Raw genomic sequence first — 21,233 nt, 5'->3', positions numbered from 1 at the left:
GCAGACCAAAAACCCCCTGTTTCTTGGACTCAGACCTGTGGGGTTTTACAGTGATTCTCTCTAACCCCTGTGTGTTTTCAGGGAGAGACTCCCTCAGTGAGGTACAGGCCCTGATTCCTTGTCACCCCCCAGAAAAGATCCTCACCATCTCGTCACCTGTGGGCTCCTATTCTGCACTTGCCAGCTGTTTGCTGCAGTTTTTTAATTTTCAATTGAGTGAGTCTCTCTCTCTCTTTCTGTATCATGTCACATTGTCACAGATTTGCTCTTCCCACTGTGGGTGACACTGTCTATGCAGGTTTGGTCCCTCATCCCTAAACAGGCCACACCCCATCCACCATCAGGCCACACCCCATCCACCATCAGGTCACACCCCTATCCGGCCACACCCCATCCACCATCAGGCCACACCCCTATCCGGCCACACCCCACCCTCATCAGATCACGCCCCTGCATCTCGCCCCTCATCCCTAACCAGACCACACTCCATCCACCATCAGGCCACACCCCTATCCTGCCACACCCCACACCCCCATCGGATCACGCCCCTGCATCTCGCCCCTCATCCCTCACCAGGCCACGCCCCATATCCCCTAATAGGCCCCACCCTTCATCCCTCACCCTTATCAGGCCACACCCCCACCCCATAATCCTGAACCCTCACCAGGCCGAATCCTTCATCATCATCATCAGGCCACACCCCCACCCCCTAATCCTCATCCCTCACCAGGCTGCGCCCCATCAACCATCAGGCACACCCCTCACCCTCTATCAGATCACACACCCTCATCCCTCACCAGGTTACGCCCCCATCCCCCATCAGATCACACCCCCTCATCCCGCTCCTCATCCTGCCCCTCATCCCTCACCAGGCCATACCACATCCCCTATAAGGCCCCACCCCTCATCAGGCCACACCCCTCACCCCATAATCCTCATCCTTCACTAGGCTACACCCCTCATCCTCATCAGGCCACACCCCATCCCCCATCAGATCACACCCCCTCATCCCTCATAGGCTATGCCCCATCCCCTATTAGGCCCCACCCCTCACCCCTATCAGGCCACACCGCTCATCCCCATCAGATCACACCCCTTATCCCCTATCAGGCCCCACCTCTCTTCCTCATCCCCATCATTATTCGTCCTGCATCCCTGGCCTCCCATCCCTGACCCTACTCCTCTTCCCGCTGCAGCTTCTCAGCCCCATAGTTTGTCCATACAAAGACTTTGCATGCCTCTTAAGTGTTCACCGTTGCCAAGCAGCAAGGTCACATGAATTAAATGTCCCTGTACATAAATCAGCAAATGCTTTCATTTTCCTCACATCTTGAAAAGAATAATTATTATCATTGTTATTCTAACAAAAGTGTTCATGAAGTAATATACTATTGACATCTGCACATTACCAGGTACACAGCAGACACAGGGGCCTTGGAAACATACACATACACACACACATTAAAAAACATACACATCATGTTAATTTCCTCAGCAGATGCCTTTTTGTGACCCAGTGACCCAGCAGAAACTGGGCAAAAGGGCCAGTGGTGCCAGCCAGGGGACTTGAACCCAGGATTGCAGACCCCAACCCCCCGAGGCAGACACACACACACGCACACACACACACACGCACACACACACAAAAGCACGCACACACAAACACATTTGCTCGCACATACATACACACAAATACACAAACAGAAACGCACACACAAATAAACACCCACACACACATAAACACATTTGCTCACACATACACACACAATCGCACGCACACACACACAGACACACCCACACACACATAAATGCACACACACATTTGCTCGCACATACACACACACACATACACACACAGACACACAAACACCCAGAGACACATAAACACATTCGCTCACACATACACAGATATACACACACAATCGCACGCACACATACACACGCATTCGCTCGCACATACACACAGACACACGCGCACACATACACACATATGCTCACACACACACATACACATGCGCATACACACACACACACATTTGCTCACACACACACAGTCTCCTCTGTCTCCCCACATCTGCTCGCCTCATGAATGGAGTTCCACATGAGCTCGTCCATCACAGCCACCAGTATCTCACACCCACACTCCCCCCCCACACCCCGTCTGCATGGCCCCCATCCGTCCTGCATCCTAAAAGCCTCCCCTCCCCCCATTCATCATCATGCTACTGCTCCCCCAACCTCAAATACCCAGATTCCCTCCATTGCAGTTTCAAGCCAGCTCTCTCTCTCCCTCTTTCCCTTCTGTCTTTTACTCCCATTAAGTGTGAGTCCGTGAAACATCTCACTACAGACTGGCACTGCAGCAAGGGGGAGCCAGAGCACCTGCATTGTGGGACGGTGGTCCTCCATCGCCCCAAAGGGATTCTGGGTAAAGAAAAGAAAAGTCCTGCTTCGTCTCACATGCATGCTGAACTAGGTGGGAAGAGTGACTACATTTAGAGCACCAAATGTGGACCATGAGGGGAGGGGGGTTCAGAGCAGGATAGACCAGAGGGACTCGCAGTTATGAAGACCGGAGCTCGGCTGGGGGGCCTGCAAGCACCAGGGAATGCCGACACACGACGGCAGCTGCTGCTCTCCATCGACAGCCCCCCCCCCCCCTCCCCCTGCTGACTCAGCACTCAGGAGATACTCTGTGCCCCCCTCTCCCGCAGTGTACCTGTCCTCAATGTATGTGCTCACACCTCCTACCCCCCCCCCCCCCCCACACATAAACTGTACTTTTTTAATTAGAGAAGCTAATTCCCAAGATCCACTGAAAAGCCGTCCCGCTCTCACACCGCTGGCCACACACAGGCCACACCCACCGACGCAGCCCCCCCCCCCCCCCGATAGTGCCGAACTTCCTCCGCAAAAGAGTATCCCAGACAACAGCTACCGATTAAGGTACCAGTAACGACAATGTACAAATTAAAGTCAGTTTTCATCTCCTTAAATGGAGAATATTTGCCTTTTTACCCAGAAGCTTTGGAGACAGACAGCGACAGGACACAGGCAGACACACACCAAAGGGCACTTGGAGGCACACAAACACACACCAACGTAGATACACAACACAGGCTACATGATCCCAACCCCATATGGGTGTCCTAGTAGCTAATAGTTGGGCGAGCCAATCTCCAAACCCCCTCAAAATCATCATGATTTTCATGAGGTTCCCCATGACTGCCCCCCATCCATCACCCCACAGAAGTAACTCAATCCCACAGCTCTCTGGAGCACCAGACAGTAGCATGGCGCACTAAAAAATGCTGTAAGGTAACAAAGGAGGCAGATTGAACTGGCTGAGGCACGATGAAAATGGCAGGAACCACGTGTGGAAAGTGCGGGGGGTGACAATGGCAGGCACCACGTCAGAAGTGCGGGGGTGAGACAGTCTTTTCAGCATGACGGGGTTCCTGGGAATTCCTCCCTCTAATTAAAAAAAAAAACATAAAGGGTTACCAGCCGTCACTAGGCGACAGTAAATGTAACATCCCATAATCACCCTCTCAGCCCATGAAATGAGGCGAAGGCGTGTGGGTGGCATAAATGTTGGCGGGGGGGGGACAGGACAACGCAGCAGAAATGAGAGAGACAGCTAACAGTTATGGATACTTTGGGAACGGCAAGTTAATATTAAAAGAGCAGATATTCCAAGCTGGGGGGGGGGGGGCACAAGGATGATCATGTGAGCACAGGGTCACCTACTTCAGGTAAGGTTGGGTAACCCTGGAAATTGTGGCTGAGGGCAAGAGCCAGATTATATGCAGCTGGGCTATATCAGAGAAGATACTGACAGATGTATGAAGATACTGACTAGCCCATAATCTCTCTTATGCACACACAGACACACAGAGACAGAGACACACAGACACAGACACACAGAGACACACAGAGACACACAGACACACAGAGACAGAGACACACAGACACAGACACACAGAGAAACACAGAGACACACAGAGACAGAGACACACAGAGACAGAGACACACAGAGACAGAGACATAAAGACACACAGAGACAGAGACACACAGACAGACACACACAGACACACAGAGACACACAGAGACAGAGACATAAAGACACACAGAGACAGAGACACACAGACACACAGAGACAGAGACACACAGACAAACAGAGACAGAGACACACAGAGACAGAGACATAAAGACACACAGAGACAGAGACACACAGACACAGACACACAGAGACACACAGAGACAGAGACACAAAGACACACAAAGACACACAGAGACAGAGACACACAGACACACACAGACAGAGACACAAAGACACACAAAGACACACAGAGACACACAGAGACACAAAGACAGAGACACACAGAGATAGAGACACAAAGACACACAGAGACACACAGAGACAGAGACACACAGAGACACACAGAGACAGAGACACACACAGACACAGAGACACAGACACACAGAGACAGAGACACACACAGACACAGAGACACAGACACACAAAGACATAGACACACATTTGGTCAGAGTTTGGAGATCATATAAAATTATAACTGCAAAACACACATAATGACAGAGCCACACACACACCTACATACTGTATGGAGGCTTTTTGCCTACAATCACACAGAGCCACTTACCACCCCCCCCCCCCCCCCCCCATGCCTGCTATTATCTCCTCCCCAGCACTGCTGACGACACAACGGGCTTTGTTTCCATGACAACCGCAGACAAGCCACCAAGGAGAAGGAAGCCTGTCGCTGGAGCCACACCTCCTTTGGGCCGCGGCAATACCGTTAAAAGGTCATCAGCGGGTCTTTCCGCTTAGCCCAGCACATGCACACACACACACACACTCCTCAGCTGTGATGCAGGCCAGGTACACACCTGTCTGTCTCTTTCAGGCAGACTACAGCCAATCAGAACTCTTGACAAATAATTCAGCAGCTTTCAAGGACAAAGACGGCCAGCAGTCAGTATTACAGGACTGTAGATAAAGCAATACAACCAAAGAAATAATCTAAAGACAATCTTTTTTTTTTTTTAAAAAAAAAAAGCCGTTTCTATTCACAGTTTTTCAGATTTAATCATTGCCTATAATTCGTGCAAAAGCTAACGGGTCCATTATATAACTCATTTTGATTTCGCTAACAAGAATTCCCGAACTGAGAGGTTCCGAACCCTCGAGGTATTGGTAACAGAATTCTCCTGAAAGTAACATCGGCATCTCATGAGCTATAACCTGCTGGGAAAATCTGCTTTATCATTCTGACGGCCTTCACTTTCCGGTGGAGAAACGCCTGAGTGATTCTGCCTGCAGGGGGCGAGATGCTGATTAGGCTAAATCAGGGGTGGGGAACCCGTTCCATGGAGCACCGGTGTGGGTGTGACTTTTTGAGATGGCCTCTCCATCAGCCAATAATAAAACAGTGGTTCTAAACTCTAGTTCTGGGGACCCACTGTTATTGGCCGATTGAAAGGTCATCCCAAAAACCCCCACCAGCGTTCCATGGAACGGGGCCCCCATCCCTGGCACTTCCCTGGTCTTTGGACTACAAAGGAACTCCGGAGAGGAAGTGAACATGTGAAACTCTACATACATTTAGCAGAGGTGGGATTCAAGCCCAAACCTTTCGACAAATGAGATGACCATACTTTTTTCCATACCACCCATTAACATCCCGCCCGTGTCATTAAAAAGGCACTGCGTATTTGCTTAGCTATACCTCCATCTTGTGGTAGATGTAGGTAACTGTAGTCCTGCAATAAAAACACAAGCGACGACCGTAAAAGGACACATTCCGGTCGGTGTGAAGGCAGGCAAGATTGTAGGAGTTTCTATGGGAGGAAACGTGCAAAGAAATGAATAACTGCTGGGCAAATCCCTGCAGATGTACTGAAAAAACAGACAGAAGGTGACACTCAAAAAGAAACTTACTGCCCTGGGCCCCGCAGACACATCAGCACGCCGGTTTGGGAGACGCGCGGAAAGTCCGCTTATTCCCACCCAGGACAAAGCTACGATTTCACGGGCGATTGCTGAGCAGCAAAACGTCCGCAGAATAAAGCGCGTATAACTTGCAGCCCTCCAGCCCGTATCGTGACAGCGACAATGACAGCCAGCGACGCCGTAATGCTTTCCAAGCCCGGGGAATTTCACATAATGATCTACCTGCCTTTCCTGCGGCGCGCGAGCCTCCTGTCACGAGTTTAACTGACAGGGAAAAGCGGGAACCGCCAACGCAGCAGATCTAGCGGCTAATTACGGATAACAATGGACTCGCGTGCCGCCCCCGGTGTGACAGGCGACACCCGAAGGGACACCCCACAACGGGATTAAAATCCGCAGACACTGCGATCCTGCTACGGTGACATCAAGCTGCTTCTTCTTTATTTTTTTTTGTTAGGACTTCGTGTTATTTGTTGCCCGTGGTGATGTTTAATCCCCGCCCCCATCTCCCCCCGTTGTCCCGAATAGGCAGTGCTGTCAGACAGGCTACTCTGCCTTTTCCATCCTTTCAGACCAGAGATGCTTTACGAATAGCAGTACGCTGGGTTTCATTTTTCATTATTTTTTAAAGCACAACCTTTTGATGAATAATTGACAGAGCGGCTCTCTCTCGCTGCAGTCGGAAGCAGAATCTGCCTGGAGAGCGGATACCGTGCAGCGCAGCCTACGCCATCTGAGATGCCGTCGATATCAGGCGTAAAATCAGTCTCCTATTGATGAGGAACCGACAAATTATGCTGAAATACCGGGAAATTTCAAATGCAGTTTCGTTTTTTCTTTTTTTGATATTAAATACAGACAATTAATAATGATATCATGATTATCTGCAGTATACTCTCCGGAAAGTCAAAATCTGTGAATGATGCAGCAAATTACAGGCAGTAGGCAGTAACTTACTGCCATTAAAGATTTTACAAACCCCGTTTCCAAAGAATCTGGGACGCTGTTTAAAATGTAACTAAAAATAGAAAGCGGTGATTTACAAATCATATAAACCCATATTTAACTGAAAATAGAACAAAGACATATCAGATGTTGAAACTGTGAAATTTTGTTTTATTATAAATATATGCTGAGCTTGAATTTGCTGTCGCATGTGGCTCAGCGAGCTAAATCTCTGTGCCTGTGATCGGAAGGTGGCTGATTTGAGCCTGGGCAGATTTGCCACATGTCCGTGGGCTTTTGAACAAGGCTGGTAACCCCCAACTGCATGGACACCGCATGTTGGCTGACCCTGCATGGGACTCTTAAGCTATAGGGAGCAGGATGGGGTCGGAGAAGGGATGCGTTCAAATGTACCTGTACTTGTGCAAAGGGCAAATAAAAGACCTATCATGAACTATATATGAAAAATCTACCAGTATTGTGGTAATAGACTATATGCAAGTGATTTGAAAGTGGCTGTAGTACGATTAGCCTACTTGCCAATAACTCAAGGCAGATATACTGGATACTGCTGCAGTTATTTCATGTAATTTTATATCACTAGTTAAGTATGCAGTCTTATAACCATAAAGCATGTAACTCTGTGTCATTTCAATGCCCCATTTGCAAATATTTGCTTTGGTTGATTGTAGAAAAGTTCAAATAAATAGTGAGTAAATAACACCAAAGATATATGATGCTTAGCTTCAATAGCACATTAAATCAATATAGATCACATTAGCATCACCTTGTGATAGTATTCCCGCCATGTTTTGCAGTAGATTTCAATACAGTGACGCCTTACAGCAGTTATCATCCCAGTGACAGTTATTTACGCCAGTTCGGTCAGGGACATACACAAAACATCATGAGTCAGCATTACAATAAAACAATAACAATAGCCTGTACATTTCTTGATCGGGTTAACAATTTGTTATCAATTTGTAATTCTGGAAAAATCAAACAAATAAGCCTATATAAATGTGTACTTGTATAAATGTGTGTGTGTGTGTGTATGTATGTGTATGTATGTATGTATCTGGGGTTGGGGAGAGAGTTTGCATAGATCACAATGTCACCAAAGTGCAGTAAAACCTGAAACTTCCTTATTTTTGGGGACATTTTTCAGGTCACCATTTGGATAACCTCAATTTTATAAAAATCGGTAACTGCAGTCACAGAAGTAAAATGCCAGAAGTCTTGTATTTTATTTAGCTGTTGTTGATGATGATGATGATGATGATGATGATGATGATGATGATGATGATGATGATGGTTAGGGTTAGGGCTGGGTAGCGGTTAAGGGTGCCGTGATTGGGATTAGGGTTTTTCCCATAGAAATGAATGGAGGGTCCCCTGTGTGTGTGTGTGTGTGTGTGTGTGTGTGTGTGTGTGTGTGTGTGTGTGTGTGTGTGTATGTGTGTGTGTGTGAGCGGGTATACCTATCCTTATGGGGACACAATGTCCCCATAACGTGATAAATATCCGTTTTTTTCCCTTATGGGGACCGGTTTCCTGGTCCCCATAAGGGAAAACTCTATTTTATAAAAATCTGTAACTGCTATGAAAAAATTTAAAATGCAAAAACTCTTGGATTTTGCTTGTTTACTTAAGGTTATAGTTAGGGCAGGTTGGGGGTTAAGGTTGTCATAGTTAGCGTTAGCATTTTTCCCATAGAAGTGAATGAGCGGGCCCCATACGGATAGGTATGCCCTACATGTGAGTGCGTGCGCGTGTGCGTGTTTTAAACTAATAAATTTCCAAGCGCAAACAGAATCCCTCGGTTGCCGTCTACCAGGCCACACAGTGACGGGGCTCTGAAAGTTCCCTGGGGACTTTCAGTAAGTTACGGCAACAGCACTAAGTGCGAAGCCCACATCCTGTCACACCCGGAGCAGTATCACCCGGGGGACTAGCCCTGTTCGAGAAGATCTGAGCACGGTGGAGATGGGATATCTCTGCTATCAGAATATGTGACATGTCATCGTAGCGCACACGCTCATATCTGAATAGCACATCGGGCATTGATGTATCGTTTTCAAATGCTGCTACTTTCCTATTTCGGTTAAACTCTTGATTCTTCAGATAAAACATTTTACGGGCTCATCGCAGGAGCAAGGTGGCTAAAGAGACCTCCGACATAGGTTAGATCGGCATGGTACTCGATCATATTCCGCAGTTCTTGGCGCACTGAATCTCAGCCTGTCACTCCGAGAAGTTGCCACGGACACACTATACACCATCAAAAATCAGAATACTCCAGGCTGCTTTGCAGGTGACCGAGCAAACAGGAACCACATTCGGCCCACTAAGATGATCTGCTTTACGCACAACTAGGCAATGTCGCAGCGTCAAACTTAGTTTTTTTTTTTTTTGTAAATTTCACAATGTGATCTACGAGCGTCAGTATTACATGCATTTAAACCAAACACACGCTTACATTATATAACGTGCAAATTGCAAATTGTCTAAATACAGATTCTTCAATAATCTTAACACATCATTCGCCAAGTTGCATTGATACAAACTCGGGAAAATCCGAGCTGCAATATCCACAGAAAAATCTGACCGCAGGCTGTATAGATATCGAAGCTTGCCATTTTATTCTGAAGCATCCTAGCAGAGAGCTATTTTTAAAATTTCTGTTTCCTGCGCACTTTTTTATTCTTACGCACTAACCCCTAATTTAATCCTGCGCTCACAGTAACTTCAATATCCCACGCTGCGCAGCCGTTATCCTAAGCGGACCCCCAAAAAAATCACCAAAGCATACATTTAACGGCACTTCATGGCGATCTGCAAACGGCGGCGTGGTGCGTTTCTGAGAGTGATGCCATCGCTCCCTACCGCCGCCTCGTTTCTCCATGCCGCCGCGATGCTTCGTCCCGCTCGCCGCCGATCTTGTCCGGCCACGTTCAGCAAACCGGCAGCCTGCTTTCCACGTTTTCTGATCTCTGCCAGTCGGTGTCCGTCCGCCGCATGCGCCTCTGCGGGTTTCCCCTGCCCCGTCTGCACAGCTGCGGGCTACCCCTGCCCCGTCTGCACAGCTGCGCATCCGTATCCACCGCCTATGTACTCCCCCTTATCACATATAAGGAAGTTTTGGCTGGCTAACAAGACGAGATAATCAACTTCTTTAGTAGTTACCTGGATTGTCAGCTAATTAATGCTTTAAATAGTGAATTTGCAGGTTTGAACAAATAATCCGATTTATACACAGACTTGTCTAAAAATTAAGGTGCGTAGCGAGCCAAATTACTCTTCTGATTGTTTCCTGTACTAAACTCAGAGACAAATTTTAAGATCCCGCGGGGGAGGAGTGAGTCACTAATTCTGCACATACGGGTTGATATTATATTTACATTTTAAAAAGTATTTTCGTTAAATAATTATATTTGGCTAAAATGGATAATAGATTAATTAAAACACCACCTACCCCTCTCCCACTATCCACCAAACTACACAATCTACGGAACTAAACAATAATTTTATCCGTAACCAGTCCACCGGCGGAAAACCAACGAAGATCAAAAAACAACCAAAATTATTCGGTTTTCACAAAATGTACAACTTTATTGCACCGGTTGATATAATAATTCTTTATTAATTTTTTTCATTTCTTTATACAAGTCACTATCAGAAGAACAAGTTACCATTTGCTGAAAAAAGGGTAGCACGACGCTAAATTCTGTCATGTCTTAGTGGTCATTTAGCCTAAGTTCTGCGTTTTAAAAATGTCTATATATTCCATATTAAAATACTGATATTCTCAGTCTGATTATGCACAAATTATCTGCACACTCTGTTACAGACACTACACACACAACAAAGACCCTGTTGATGCAGTTCCTCGACTTGTCTGGAAGTTCATCGACTATCACGCTACTCATTAAAACCGGAGTCACTCCGAAGACAGTCAAAGTCAGGAGGCTGGTACAGGACACTGTGTGTTTTCTACGGTGACTAAGCGTTTTCTGTCATTACTCCTAATACAGATGCAGTCCGTCTGTGTCCACACCCTAATATTCTGCTACGACTCCTGCTTGCTTACGTTACGTACATTTAAGGGATTCGTACTTTTTTCTTTACCTACTGGGGTGGATGCACGACGCGTAGTGTTAAAGACATTCAGCTCTTTGTACAGAAAGATTAACGAAGGACGAGTAGGAGGAGGAGAAGGGGCGGCCGGGGGGCGGTTTCTGAAGATCTGATGCAGATCTGGGCCAGGCGCGCCAGACTTAAAGCCCACGATTGCATAGAGTATTTATACTGGGCACTCGGCGTGCCTTTAAGCAAGCTTACGTTAAGGTAAGTTCCAGAAAAATCACCCCCCCCCCACCCCACCAGGGGAAAGACTTGAGCACACCTGTGTAAGGCAGCAAATCCTAGCACAAAGTCACTTACAGTTTTACAATTACGGAATTACAGCCCAAATACTAGCTGGAAGAAGACGATGATCCCAGGTACGGCTTTCTGGTGACGTCATAAGCTAACCAATCCATAAGCATCATTCTTGCAATGAGTCATTCTGTATGCAGGGTAATCGCTAATAGCATATTCAGAAGCCTGCTTTTCACAGCATAGTCCCTGGTAACATGATCTACAGAGTTCTACTCAACTGTTGCTCCAGTTACTTATTTAATTGTCCAATGCATGATATTCATAGCATTCTTTGACTGTTTATAAATATTACCGGCAATATTTGTGTACTAATTTTGAAAGCGTGATGCCGAAAATGCTAGGTGTTTCCTCAGTTTTGGCCACTATTATGTATCTCACACGAAACCCGCACAGCTGTCCTCTAGGACACGTGTCAAGCTCTGTGTCATCAGATGTAAAAGCAACTAACGACTCTCCAAGTTCATCTAGACCAGGGACCAACAGGCAAGTGGGCTATTCTGGGAAACTGTCGGTCAGACAGTACATCTGCGTCTAGATTAAACCGGTGTCTAAATAGCGATGAAGCAGAATATATGAGGTCCGCGGTCAGGAACTTCCAGTCAGAAGCTACATATAAAGAAAGGGCTGCAAAGGGTCTATGGCTATGCAGACAGACAGAGGTGAAGGTCTCAGCATAGGGATCTGGCCACTGGGGCGACTGAACGAGAGGTAGATTGTTGTCAGACTACAGGGTTACCTTGGCAACGCTGCATGCAGGCATCTGCAACAATGTGTGACAAGTTACATAAAGTTTGCTCAAAAATTAACAAAGAGGAGAAACGTCAAAGTCAATATTCCGTTCAGACCAAGCACGAGAAACCAGCCAACTTGCTCTCCCCACAAAAAAACCGCGGCTTTTATTTTGTTTTAGTTTATTGATTAATTCCTGTTTTCGAGTTCAACACTAATATCTGGAGGCTTGGTGATGTGCTTTCTTAGCGGAAAACGAACCACCTACATGTATGATTTTATCTTGACAATAGTTTTTGACTTATCTTCTTGAACAAGTACTAACGCTGTCTCCCTTTTATGTCGTGGGAAAGCTGTAACAAGCGTGTCACTCGCAGCGCTCCACCTTACACACACCCACACCTACTTCCTGCCTGACACAGGAAATGGAGTCTGGATGGAAGAGAGACGCCCAGCCCTGACCAGGCTGCATAGGCGTCAACGGCAGACAGCACCAGCTAAACCAGAGCAAAGTGCCTCTTCTGTCACTGAGAGCTGCAAAGGCCCTGAAAAGTGAACAGAATATCTTCTAGAATTGAATGAAATGCATGAAAAAGGTGAATCTTTGTACAGAATATGGGACATTAAGTCACGTTCATGGCGGATTGTGGGAGTTTATGCTCCTTGGGCATGAGTGGCCGATCTTTCTGGCAATGTTTTTCATTTCGAGCTGGAACTAATAGTCGAATTGCATTCGAATGATTATGTTTGTGCACAGCATAGCCTAGAATATGTTTGTCTCTCCGGCCTGATGAAATATGGGTCGCGTCCTGCAAGCTGTAAGCTAAAAATATTCCCGATAAAACATTAGTGAAGACGCCAGCGAGCCACAGCATTAAGCACAACGAGGATAATGCTGATTTGCTTTCCTGACATATTGGTCCTGACCGCCACACTAAGACATGGCGCATTGGGGGTGTTTTGCTGGGAAACCTTAAGTGCCACGACATCATTTCTCATTTGCATCATCCACGTCGCCCCTGCTGGTCCATGGTGTCTCAGAAAGGAGCGTTTTTCAGAACAAACCGATGCGGGGCCTCCATTTGCACGTGGCTCAGGGCGGTGAAAATGACTTAAGTTACATGTCTTCAGATCTGGGTAGGGATGGTGATAAGGTCTGCTTTGTACACTGCCCCCCCAGGACCTTCTGGAGGTCTACAGTTTGCATTTTGGCCCCGTTACCGTTACAGATGTCCATGCCTGGGTGGCAGAGCACTAGGCTGCATCACCCCCCCCCCCGCCATAGCCCACCACAGGAACTTTCCCCAATGCTTGGGGAAATTAATTGTTTTCTCTCCAGCTTCCCCCCCTATATTCCTTCTTCTGTTGCCTGAGTTACCAATCCATCTGACATTCCCAAAGGAGGACCAGGAGGGATCTTAGAATTTCTTCCAGGTGCGGTGGGGATCTCACCTGATCTTCAGATTCTGGGTTCATTGTGGATTGTCGACATATCTGCTCCGGTCATGTGTGTCATTCGTGTTGATAAACCAAACAGTTAATAAGCATTTAGAGCAAATGAAAAACCAGATTTCTACGCACATTTACTCACAGGGACACAAAACTGATCGGGTGGAGGAGAGAGAGATGGGAAGCTGGAACTTTCTGGACTGGAGAGAGTATCCAACTTTTGATCATGTTCCTCTCTGTTGTCTATTACTTTCACTTTCCTTTGATGAAAATAAGAGGCTACTGCCTTGTAGCTCCGAGTAAGACCCACCCTGCCTGAACAGATCTCATCTGGCCTCATTGACTGTGGTCTTCATCACCATGTGCTGTGAAGCTACTGACACCCTGTTTCATGTAACCGGACACCGGTTCTCTTCCTCTTAAGGATTTATGAATGGGGGAGCAGCAGCCAGTGCTCCATCCTCATCTTCTTCTTCACTTTGAGCTGGAGGCTTCAGGGGCATCTCAGTGGACGGACCCGTGGAGGTCATTGATCCCCAGGGGTATCTTGGTTCTGAGGAACCTGGCTGTTGCTGCAGAGGGACCCTTTTGGCCGCGGAGAGGGGGCGTGGCGGTAATGTGGATGCGGGCTGGGGGGGCTCGGCACGTGGGATTGGCCGTGCACGGTGGAGGAACGCCAATGGAAGGGGACGGTCCTGTGGATGGACGGCACATGTCACACGCATGTCACAGTAGCTGTCAGCCAACCCTGAGATATATATATATTCTGTTGCCATAGTGATAGATATGTCACCATTCACGGTAAGCAGCTGTACACATACAGCTAATATAAAGCATATAATTCTGGCCTGTGTTCATACTGTACCTGGTCCTGTGGGTGAGAAGGTCAAAGTTCAAAAGGTACAGTTGAGCTGGATGTGTGGGGTCACTGGGTGGGGGGCAGAGAGGGGGGGGCGGGTCCTCACTGCTGGCAGGACCCCGACTGCTCTTGGCCTGTGTTTATTGATAGGAAAAGAAACTTGGTGGTCGAAAAAATAATTAAATGAGAGTAACGAAGTCATGAAAGTGAGGGAAAAGGATGAAAACGAATAAGGGAAAGAAAAAGCAAGAATGGGGAGGGTAGAAGAAGAGTTGGGTTTAGGGTTAGGAGGGAGGAACCAAAAGCTGTGCTTATATTAGCTAAGAAGCGTGTTCACGCACAGCTAAAAACTGTGCTGATATTAGGCAAGAATTGTGTCCACACACAGCCAAATACTGTGCTTATATTAGCTAAGAGCGTGTTCACACACAGCTAAAAACTGTGCTGATATTAGCCAAGAATTGTGTCCACACACAGCTAAAAACTGTGCTTGTATTAGCCAAGGAGCTTGTTTACAGGCAGCTAAAAACTGTGCTGATATTAGGCAAAAGGCAAGTACACACAGCCAAGAACTGTGCTTATATTAGCTAAGAGCGTGTTCACACACAGCTAAAAACTGTTCTGATATTAGTCAAGGAGCTTGTTCATGCACAGCTAAAAACTGTGCGGATATTATCCAAGGAGCTTGTTTACAGGCAGCTAAAAACTGCTGATATTAGGCCAAAAGCAAGTACACACAGTGAAAACTGTTCTGATATTAGTCAAGGAGCTTGTTCACACACAGCTAAAAACTGTTCTGATATTAGTCAAGGAGCTTGTCCACACACAGCTAAAAACTGTGCTGATATTAGCCAAGGAGCTTGTTTACATGCAGCTAAAAACTGTGCTGATATTAGGCCAAAAGCAAGTACACACAGTCAAGAACTGTGCTGATATTAGCCAAGAATCACGTTCACACACAGTTAAAACTGTGCTGATATTAAGAAAGAAGCAAGTACACACAGTCAAGAACTGTGCAGATTTTAGCCAAGGAGCGTCTTCACACGCAGCAAAAAACTGTGCTTATATTAGGCAAGAGGCAAGAACACACACAGACACAGAAACTGTGTTGATATTAGCCAAGAAGTGTGTTCATAAACAGCCAAAAACTGTGCTGGTATTACCCAAGGAGCGTGTTCACATATAGCAAAAAAAACTGTGCTGATATTAGCCAAGAAGCAAGTCAAGTATGTTCACGGCCAATTATAAACCCATAAATGTGCGAACTGATCTTGACACTAGTTTTAAAATTCCAAGCTGCCAGACACAGCGAATGTGTACGGGACAATTAAGTATGAAATACAATTAGATACCTTTTTGGGGGCTGAACCTATGAATGGTTTATACACAATAATAAAGCAAAATATAGGTCAAGCATATCAACAAAAAATATTTATGCAGAGGCAGCCTTTGGATATATTTGGGGTAGATGTTCTATCCTGCTATTTTCATAGAATGGATCAGAAGGTCAGGGGGCAGCTGAGTAGCAGTGTGAGATGGGAGGGCATGAAACAGATTCTTTTGGGAACGATGAACCATCGAAACATGCTGGTCACCAGAGAAAATTCCCTAAATTTACAGCTCAGTAAGAAAGCATTCAGTCCTGAAGACCTCTCCCAATGGGGGGGGGGGGTCCCATCACACTAACCTTCTTGGCAGACAGGGCCAGCTTCTTGGCGGGTGGGGGAGACATGGCACTGGCAACCTCGCAAGCCACATTGGTGAGGGCCCGCGGTTTCAGTTTCGGAGTTGCCGGGCCCTCCGCCGGGGCCCTGCCAGGATCCGTGCCATTCTGGGGGAGGGGCGGCTGCTCGTCGGAGCTGGAGGACAAGGACCCGCCCCTGGAGGAGCTCGCACTTCGTGGGCAGAGTGAGTCCCTGCGCCGCGACACCACCCTGCTGACGGACTCCTGGAAGTGACAGCGACCCAGCAGGGAAAGAGTGAACGACTGGACATGAACAGAGAAATGCTTGATCTTCAGGAATCAGCCTTCAGTGCAGTGATTGATTCAGGCCACGAATGGCTGCTCTGATCCCAGGAATGTGTTTTATACGATATACATTTATCTCAGCTTTCTTTAACCCGTGTCGTTCCCAGTGTATCCACAGGAGTTGCAAAATCACGGCCTTGAGACCCCTGCAGAGATTGGGCTGAAATCGGGACGGCTCATGGGCAGTGGGAGTCCTCCTCACAGCAGGGGCTGTACCTTTGACTCAGAGGAGTTGACAGAAGAGGAGGTGGAAGTAGAGGAAGAGGTGGAGGAATCGGAGAGAGACTTCATGGAGGCTGAGGTGGCCAGGCACCTGCCTTCCACCCGGCCCGGCCCGTGGGAGGGGCCCGGGGGCCTCTCGGATGCCTGCCGCTGACCCAGAGGCTTCTTCACCTTCTTCAGGAGCTCCTCAGCCAGTGGGGAGCCTCCTGGCTGTTTGGCGGAGCCAAGCGGGGTGGGCGACTGGCCGAGGGAACCTTTCCTGGGTGTTGCCATGGCAATCCCGCCTACACCATCCAGGGACTGAACCTTTCGGAGCTGTGAGGACTCCAGCTGCTTCTACCCGGGTACAAAATAACAAAAAAGCACCAAATTAAGACACGTAGCTACAGTCTATTCAGCGTCATTAACGTTTCCTGGCCTCCAGAAAAGACTACGTCTGCACAGCTGAACATCTGCTCGTTCTCCGAATAAAAGTTTACTTACAAGTCAGAGTTTAATCCAGGATCTAGTTAACTTTACTGATACGTGTGTAGGGGACCTTGGGGGGGGGGGGGGGGGGGGCTATGAGCAGGTGTGTCACCCAGGGAGCCGTACCTTAGTCACCTGAGGGGATGACAGGGGTCCGTTGACAATGGTTTTCTTCAGCTGTTCGGGAGTAAGGCTGCTCTTCCCAGAATGCATTGCTGCCTGCTTCGCCCCAAGACCATCCACCGTCTTCTTGGTTTCAGGAATTCTGGGACCCAGGGACAGAACACAAACCCCTCCAGATCAGCTTCTTTGGCAGACATTTAATTCAGCAAAACCAAACATTGCCCAGGCGGGACAGTTACTCCCTGTAGCCATCATGCTCCCAACCTGTGGTTTTTAGCAGTACAAGATGTTTAGCTATTTGTAGCAGGTCCTGCACCATGTACTCTACATGAGGTTTGTTGTTTCTGGGGCACTGCTTAAAAAGTCAGAAGATCGAAGCTAGTTGGTTAGCAGATCATGTTGCTTCAGCATCTCTTAAATAAGGAGCGTTATTTTAATATTTAGTGTAGTGACTGTTTGTGGCCAACAGGGGGCCCCCCAAACAGGCGGGATCTGCATTACCTCAGGTAAAAGAGCACGTAGGCCTGCTGCTGCAGGACGGCCTTGATGCTGCTGGGATGCACTGCCGAGTCGTTCATCTGGTACCACTGCCCGTTGCTGGCCTGTCGGGAGCGACCAAGTTAGCGAGTTGGCGAGTTTCTGCACGTGTGCTGGAAGAGCACCATCTGCAGGGGGTGGGGGCAAAACTCAGGCGTGTGGTTAAAATAATCCAGCTGCCCGCAAATCTGCCTCTCGACCTTAACGCTAACCCCCCCCCCCTTTATCAAAGGTACAACATTCTGTCCCCGATTTTTAGTTTCCGTCATGAGTGCCTGCGATGAACAGCTGTGAACGGCTGTCAGCAGGACCCTAATTAACCCCGGCTGACATCACTCGGTAGCTCACGCATGCACAGGCCCAACTACTGACCTTGACGTAACAGTAGTAGTGTCCGGCATGACAGCTGTACCCAGAATGCACCAGGACCGCGTAGAGGCCGTACATGACTGGATCACCTGAGCTTTGGGACATGTAGGGCCTGATGTTCAGAAACTCAGGGTAGCCGACATCCTAGAGGGGACAGAGAATGCCAGACAGATACGTGTGTGTGTGTGTGTGTGTGTGTGTGTGTCTGGGCAAAATAAAAGTTTCTATTCTTACAAATGAGGACTTATTTCTGTGGCAACCTTTCTGATCCAAAGCACTGACACACTGACCTCATTTCAAGCATCACAGAACTGAAGAACTACGCTGACCCGTCCATTTAAAGAAACATGTGAAATGTCATCGTGTTCCAGGGTGGGGGGCGGGGGGCATTTTTCTGACATTTAACACGCATGGAGGGGGGCACGCTCGCGGACCGGGACGTACCTTGGTTATCTTGCCGCCACTGAAGTTGGCGAACCTCTTGAGGGAGAGGGTCAGCACGTTGGAGGTGCGGTGGATGGAGAAGCGCTTCGTTGCAGGCACTTTCTTCTTACACCTGAGGTGGGGGCGCGGAGAGGGGTGTAGAACGCGCTGTTAGGGGTGCGTCAGTGAGGGGGGCAGAAATGAGGGACCACAAACTTACTCTGCCAGCTGTGCAAAGCAAGACCTGCATGACTGCTGCCTAAATGGGCTTTTTCAGACCCTAAATTGCTGCCAGGCTTCAACTCATTTACTGTGGGGAAAACTCTAACCAACACGTAATGCAGTATAATTCACCATAATACCACATAAACAAGTAATACCCTAATGGTCTATGGCAGGACCGAAGGTAAGGACCCAAGCTAATATCATCGTGGTGCAAAGCAGTACAGCGGGAAAGGACTCAAACCAACAATATCATGGTGTAACTCACTGGGCACACATGTATGCGTTCTCCCCACTCAGGACGTCCGGTTTCACAAACAGCTCCAAAGCTCGCACGATGTTTGCAGTTTGCTGAAGAAAAGACCAGAAGAAGTATCTTTTAGCATGCAGACGTGGTGCACGTGTGCATCTGTGCAAGAGAGGGTGACTGTCAGCACAAACGCAGCCAGGAGGAAGCAGGAGACACAGAAGGTGCTTATCCGCCCAAAGCCATTTCTGCTTACAGAGGTGGAGCTTGAGACCCAGCTGTGGTGTGAGGGAGGGAAACATGGTACCTGACAGTCAGCCACACCCCCATGGATGTCCACGCCCCCATTGCTGACCACGCCCCCAAGTCAGCCACACCCCCATGGATGTCCACGCCCCCATTGCTGACCACGCCCCCAAGTCAGCCACACCCCCATGGATGTCCACGCCCCCATTGCTGACCACGCCCCCAAGTCAGCCACACCCCCATGGATGTCCACGCCCCCATTGCTGACCACGCCCCCAAGTCAGCCACACCCCCATGGATGTCCACGCCCCCATTGCTGACCACGCCCCCAAGTCAGCCACACCCCCATGGATGTCCACGCCCCCATTGCTGACCACGCCCCCAAGTCAGCCACACCCCCATGAATAACCATGTCCCCATTGCTGACCACGCCCCCAAGTCAGCCACACCCCCATGGATGTCCACGCCCCCATTGCTGACCACGCCCCCAATTCAGCCATGCCCCCATTGCTGACCACGCCCCCCAAGTCAGCCACAACCCCATGGATGCCCATGCCCCCATTGCTGACCACGCCCCCAAGTCAGCCACACCCCCATGGATGTCCACACCCCATATCTGACCACGCCCCCAAGTCAGCCACAACCCCATGGATGTCCACGCCCCCATTGCGGACCACGCCCCCAATTCAGCCACACCCCCATGGATGCCCATGCCCCCATTGCTGACCACGCCCCCAAGTCAGCCACACCCCCATGGGTGCCCACGCCCCCATTTCTGACCATGCCCCCCAAGTCAGCCACACCCCCATGGATGAGCACGCCTCCACTGAAAGACACGTCCCTAGGAATGGTCACACTCCCCGAGCCCCCACTCACCCGGATCTCCACTGCGATGTCGAGGTAAGGGTCATAGGTGTCCGACACACTTTTACAAACTGAACACTTGACTTTCCGGGGTAGGTGAGGGATCGAGAGGGAGAGGGAGGGACAAAGAGGAAGAACATGAACATGTGTAGTGAGGTAGTCTGATGTCTGCAAGCAGGGCAGGTGTCGGACGGAGCCTTTACCTCGTGACCTGAGGTAGCCTCCAAAGATCTGATGAACCAGCGTGGTAGCCTGAGTCTGCCTGTCCAACCTGAGGGAGATCAAAGCCAAGCCGTTAGGGGCCCCCCGCTGGCTATCGCATGCACATGCAGTGTGCCGCACTTACTTGCCATATCCGCTCAGACAGGCTTTCTGCATGGCGTCGATGGTGTAGCGCAAGAACTCATGGGCGTCCTCCTGACTGCCGAAGCGAAAATGACGTGCGATTTCTGAAAAAAAACACAGAATGTTTTTTTTATTCTTGCAACGGCCCAAAAATGCCCAAGGCATGTTTTCCACACGTTTTCGGGTTATTTCAAAGTTATTTCATTGTTTATGAGGGAGGGCGGCCAGCTAAGGATAGAAATGTTCTGATCTGTCCACGACCCATTTTTTAGAAGGGTATGGAGAAACACTATGCGTCAGGGAAGCCCACCAATCATCTTGGCCCACTCTCACTGGCAAGCCCCGCCCCCTCACTGATTCATGGGCTTCTATCCAATCACATTGCAGCGTGGCTGTGAAGGACCCACTCGATGTCTTATCTGGACAGTCAGCTGCCTGCTCGTATAAATCAATAGAAATTCCCTGAAATTGCTCAGAATTCCAGCTGACAAAAGCATCCCAGTCATCGGGACTGTCATATGCTGTGGACAGCTCAGATAGGTAGGCAGAGTGAGATGGAAACGAGGCCACAGGAGTGCGGGGGGGGGGGGACACAATGCAGCAGACGTCATGGGGCTGCAGGGCATCGCAGGGACTGATGTGGGGGAGGGGCTTGCAGTAAACACACACACACACACACACATACATACATACATACATACAAACACACATACACACAAAACAATCTGGGAGGGGGGTTCTC

At 48.6% G+C, this 21,233-nt stretch overlaps 2 protein-coding genes and 1 long non-coding RNA gene across 4 annotated transcripts in view; all 3 read right to left on the bottom strand.

Annotated features, from left to right (window-relative positions):
• Positions 1-10,018, bottom strand: part of LOC125715389 (cytohesin-1) — a 52,674-nt gene extending 42,656 nt beyond the window's left edge. Inside the window, exon 1 of one of the 2 annotated variants that reach the window (XM_048986805.1) lies at positions 9,806-10,018. In XM_048986805.1, coding sequence (XP_048842762.1) covers positions 9,806-10,013 — 208 coding nt within the window. In that variant the 5' untranslated portion in view covers positions 10,014-10,018. Of the gene's footprint in view, positions 1-9,731 lie in introns of both variants that reach the window. The other variant, XM_048986809.1, reaches the window with a different exon arrangement.
• Positions 10,019-10,542: 524 nt separating this feature from the next.
• On the bottom strand, positions 10,543-14,486 carry LOC125715956 (uncharacterized). Its single transcript, XR_007384230.1, has 2 exons — positions 14,403-14,486; positions 10,543-14,232 (listed from the first exon to the last, which is right to left on the bottom strand). It is a non-coding gene; the product is annotated as an uncharacterized LOC125715956 (long non-coding RNA).
• The window catches only part of LOC125716068 (ubiquitin carboxyl-terminal hydrolase 36-like), a 13,833-nt gene continuing 6,663 nt past the window's right edge, over positions 14,064-21,233 (bottom strand). The window contains exons 5-16 of the mRNA XM_048988303.1: positions 20,493-20,595; positions 20,350-20,417; positions 20,159-20,229; positions 19,058-19,140; positions 18,589-18,700; positions 18,148-18,288; positions 17,740-17,840; positions 17,242-17,380; positions 16,642-16,983; positions 16,084-16,344; positions 14,403-14,530; positions 14,064-14,232 (exon numbers count right to left, since the gene is read on the bottom strand). Of these exons, the coding sequence (XP_048844260.1) occupies positions 14,064-14,232; positions 14,403-14,530; positions 16,084-16,344; positions 16,642-16,983; positions 17,242-17,380; positions 17,740-17,840; positions 18,148-18,288; positions 18,589-18,700; positions 19,058-19,140; positions 20,159-20,229; positions 20,350-20,417; positions 20,493-20,595 (1,718 nt within the window). The remainder of the gene's footprint in view (positions 14,233-14,402; positions 14,531-16,083; positions 16,345-16,641; positions 16,984-17,241; positions 17,381-17,739; positions 17,841-18,147; positions 18,289-18,588; positions 18,701-19,057; positions 19,141-20,158; positions 20,230-20,349; positions 20,418-20,492; positions 20,596-21,233) is intronic.

The sequence above is a fragment of the Brienomyrus brachyistius genome, chromosome 20, assembly GCF_023856365.1.
Source record: "Brienomyrus brachyistius isolate T26 chromosome 20, BBRACH_0.4, whole genome shotgun sequence".
NCBI classification, from domain to species: domain Eukaryota; kingdom Metazoa; phylum Chordata; class Actinopteri; order Osteoglossiformes; family Mormyridae; genus Brienomyrus; species Brienomyrus brachyistius.
This window is presented reverse-complemented; position numbering and strand designations above follow the sequence as displayed.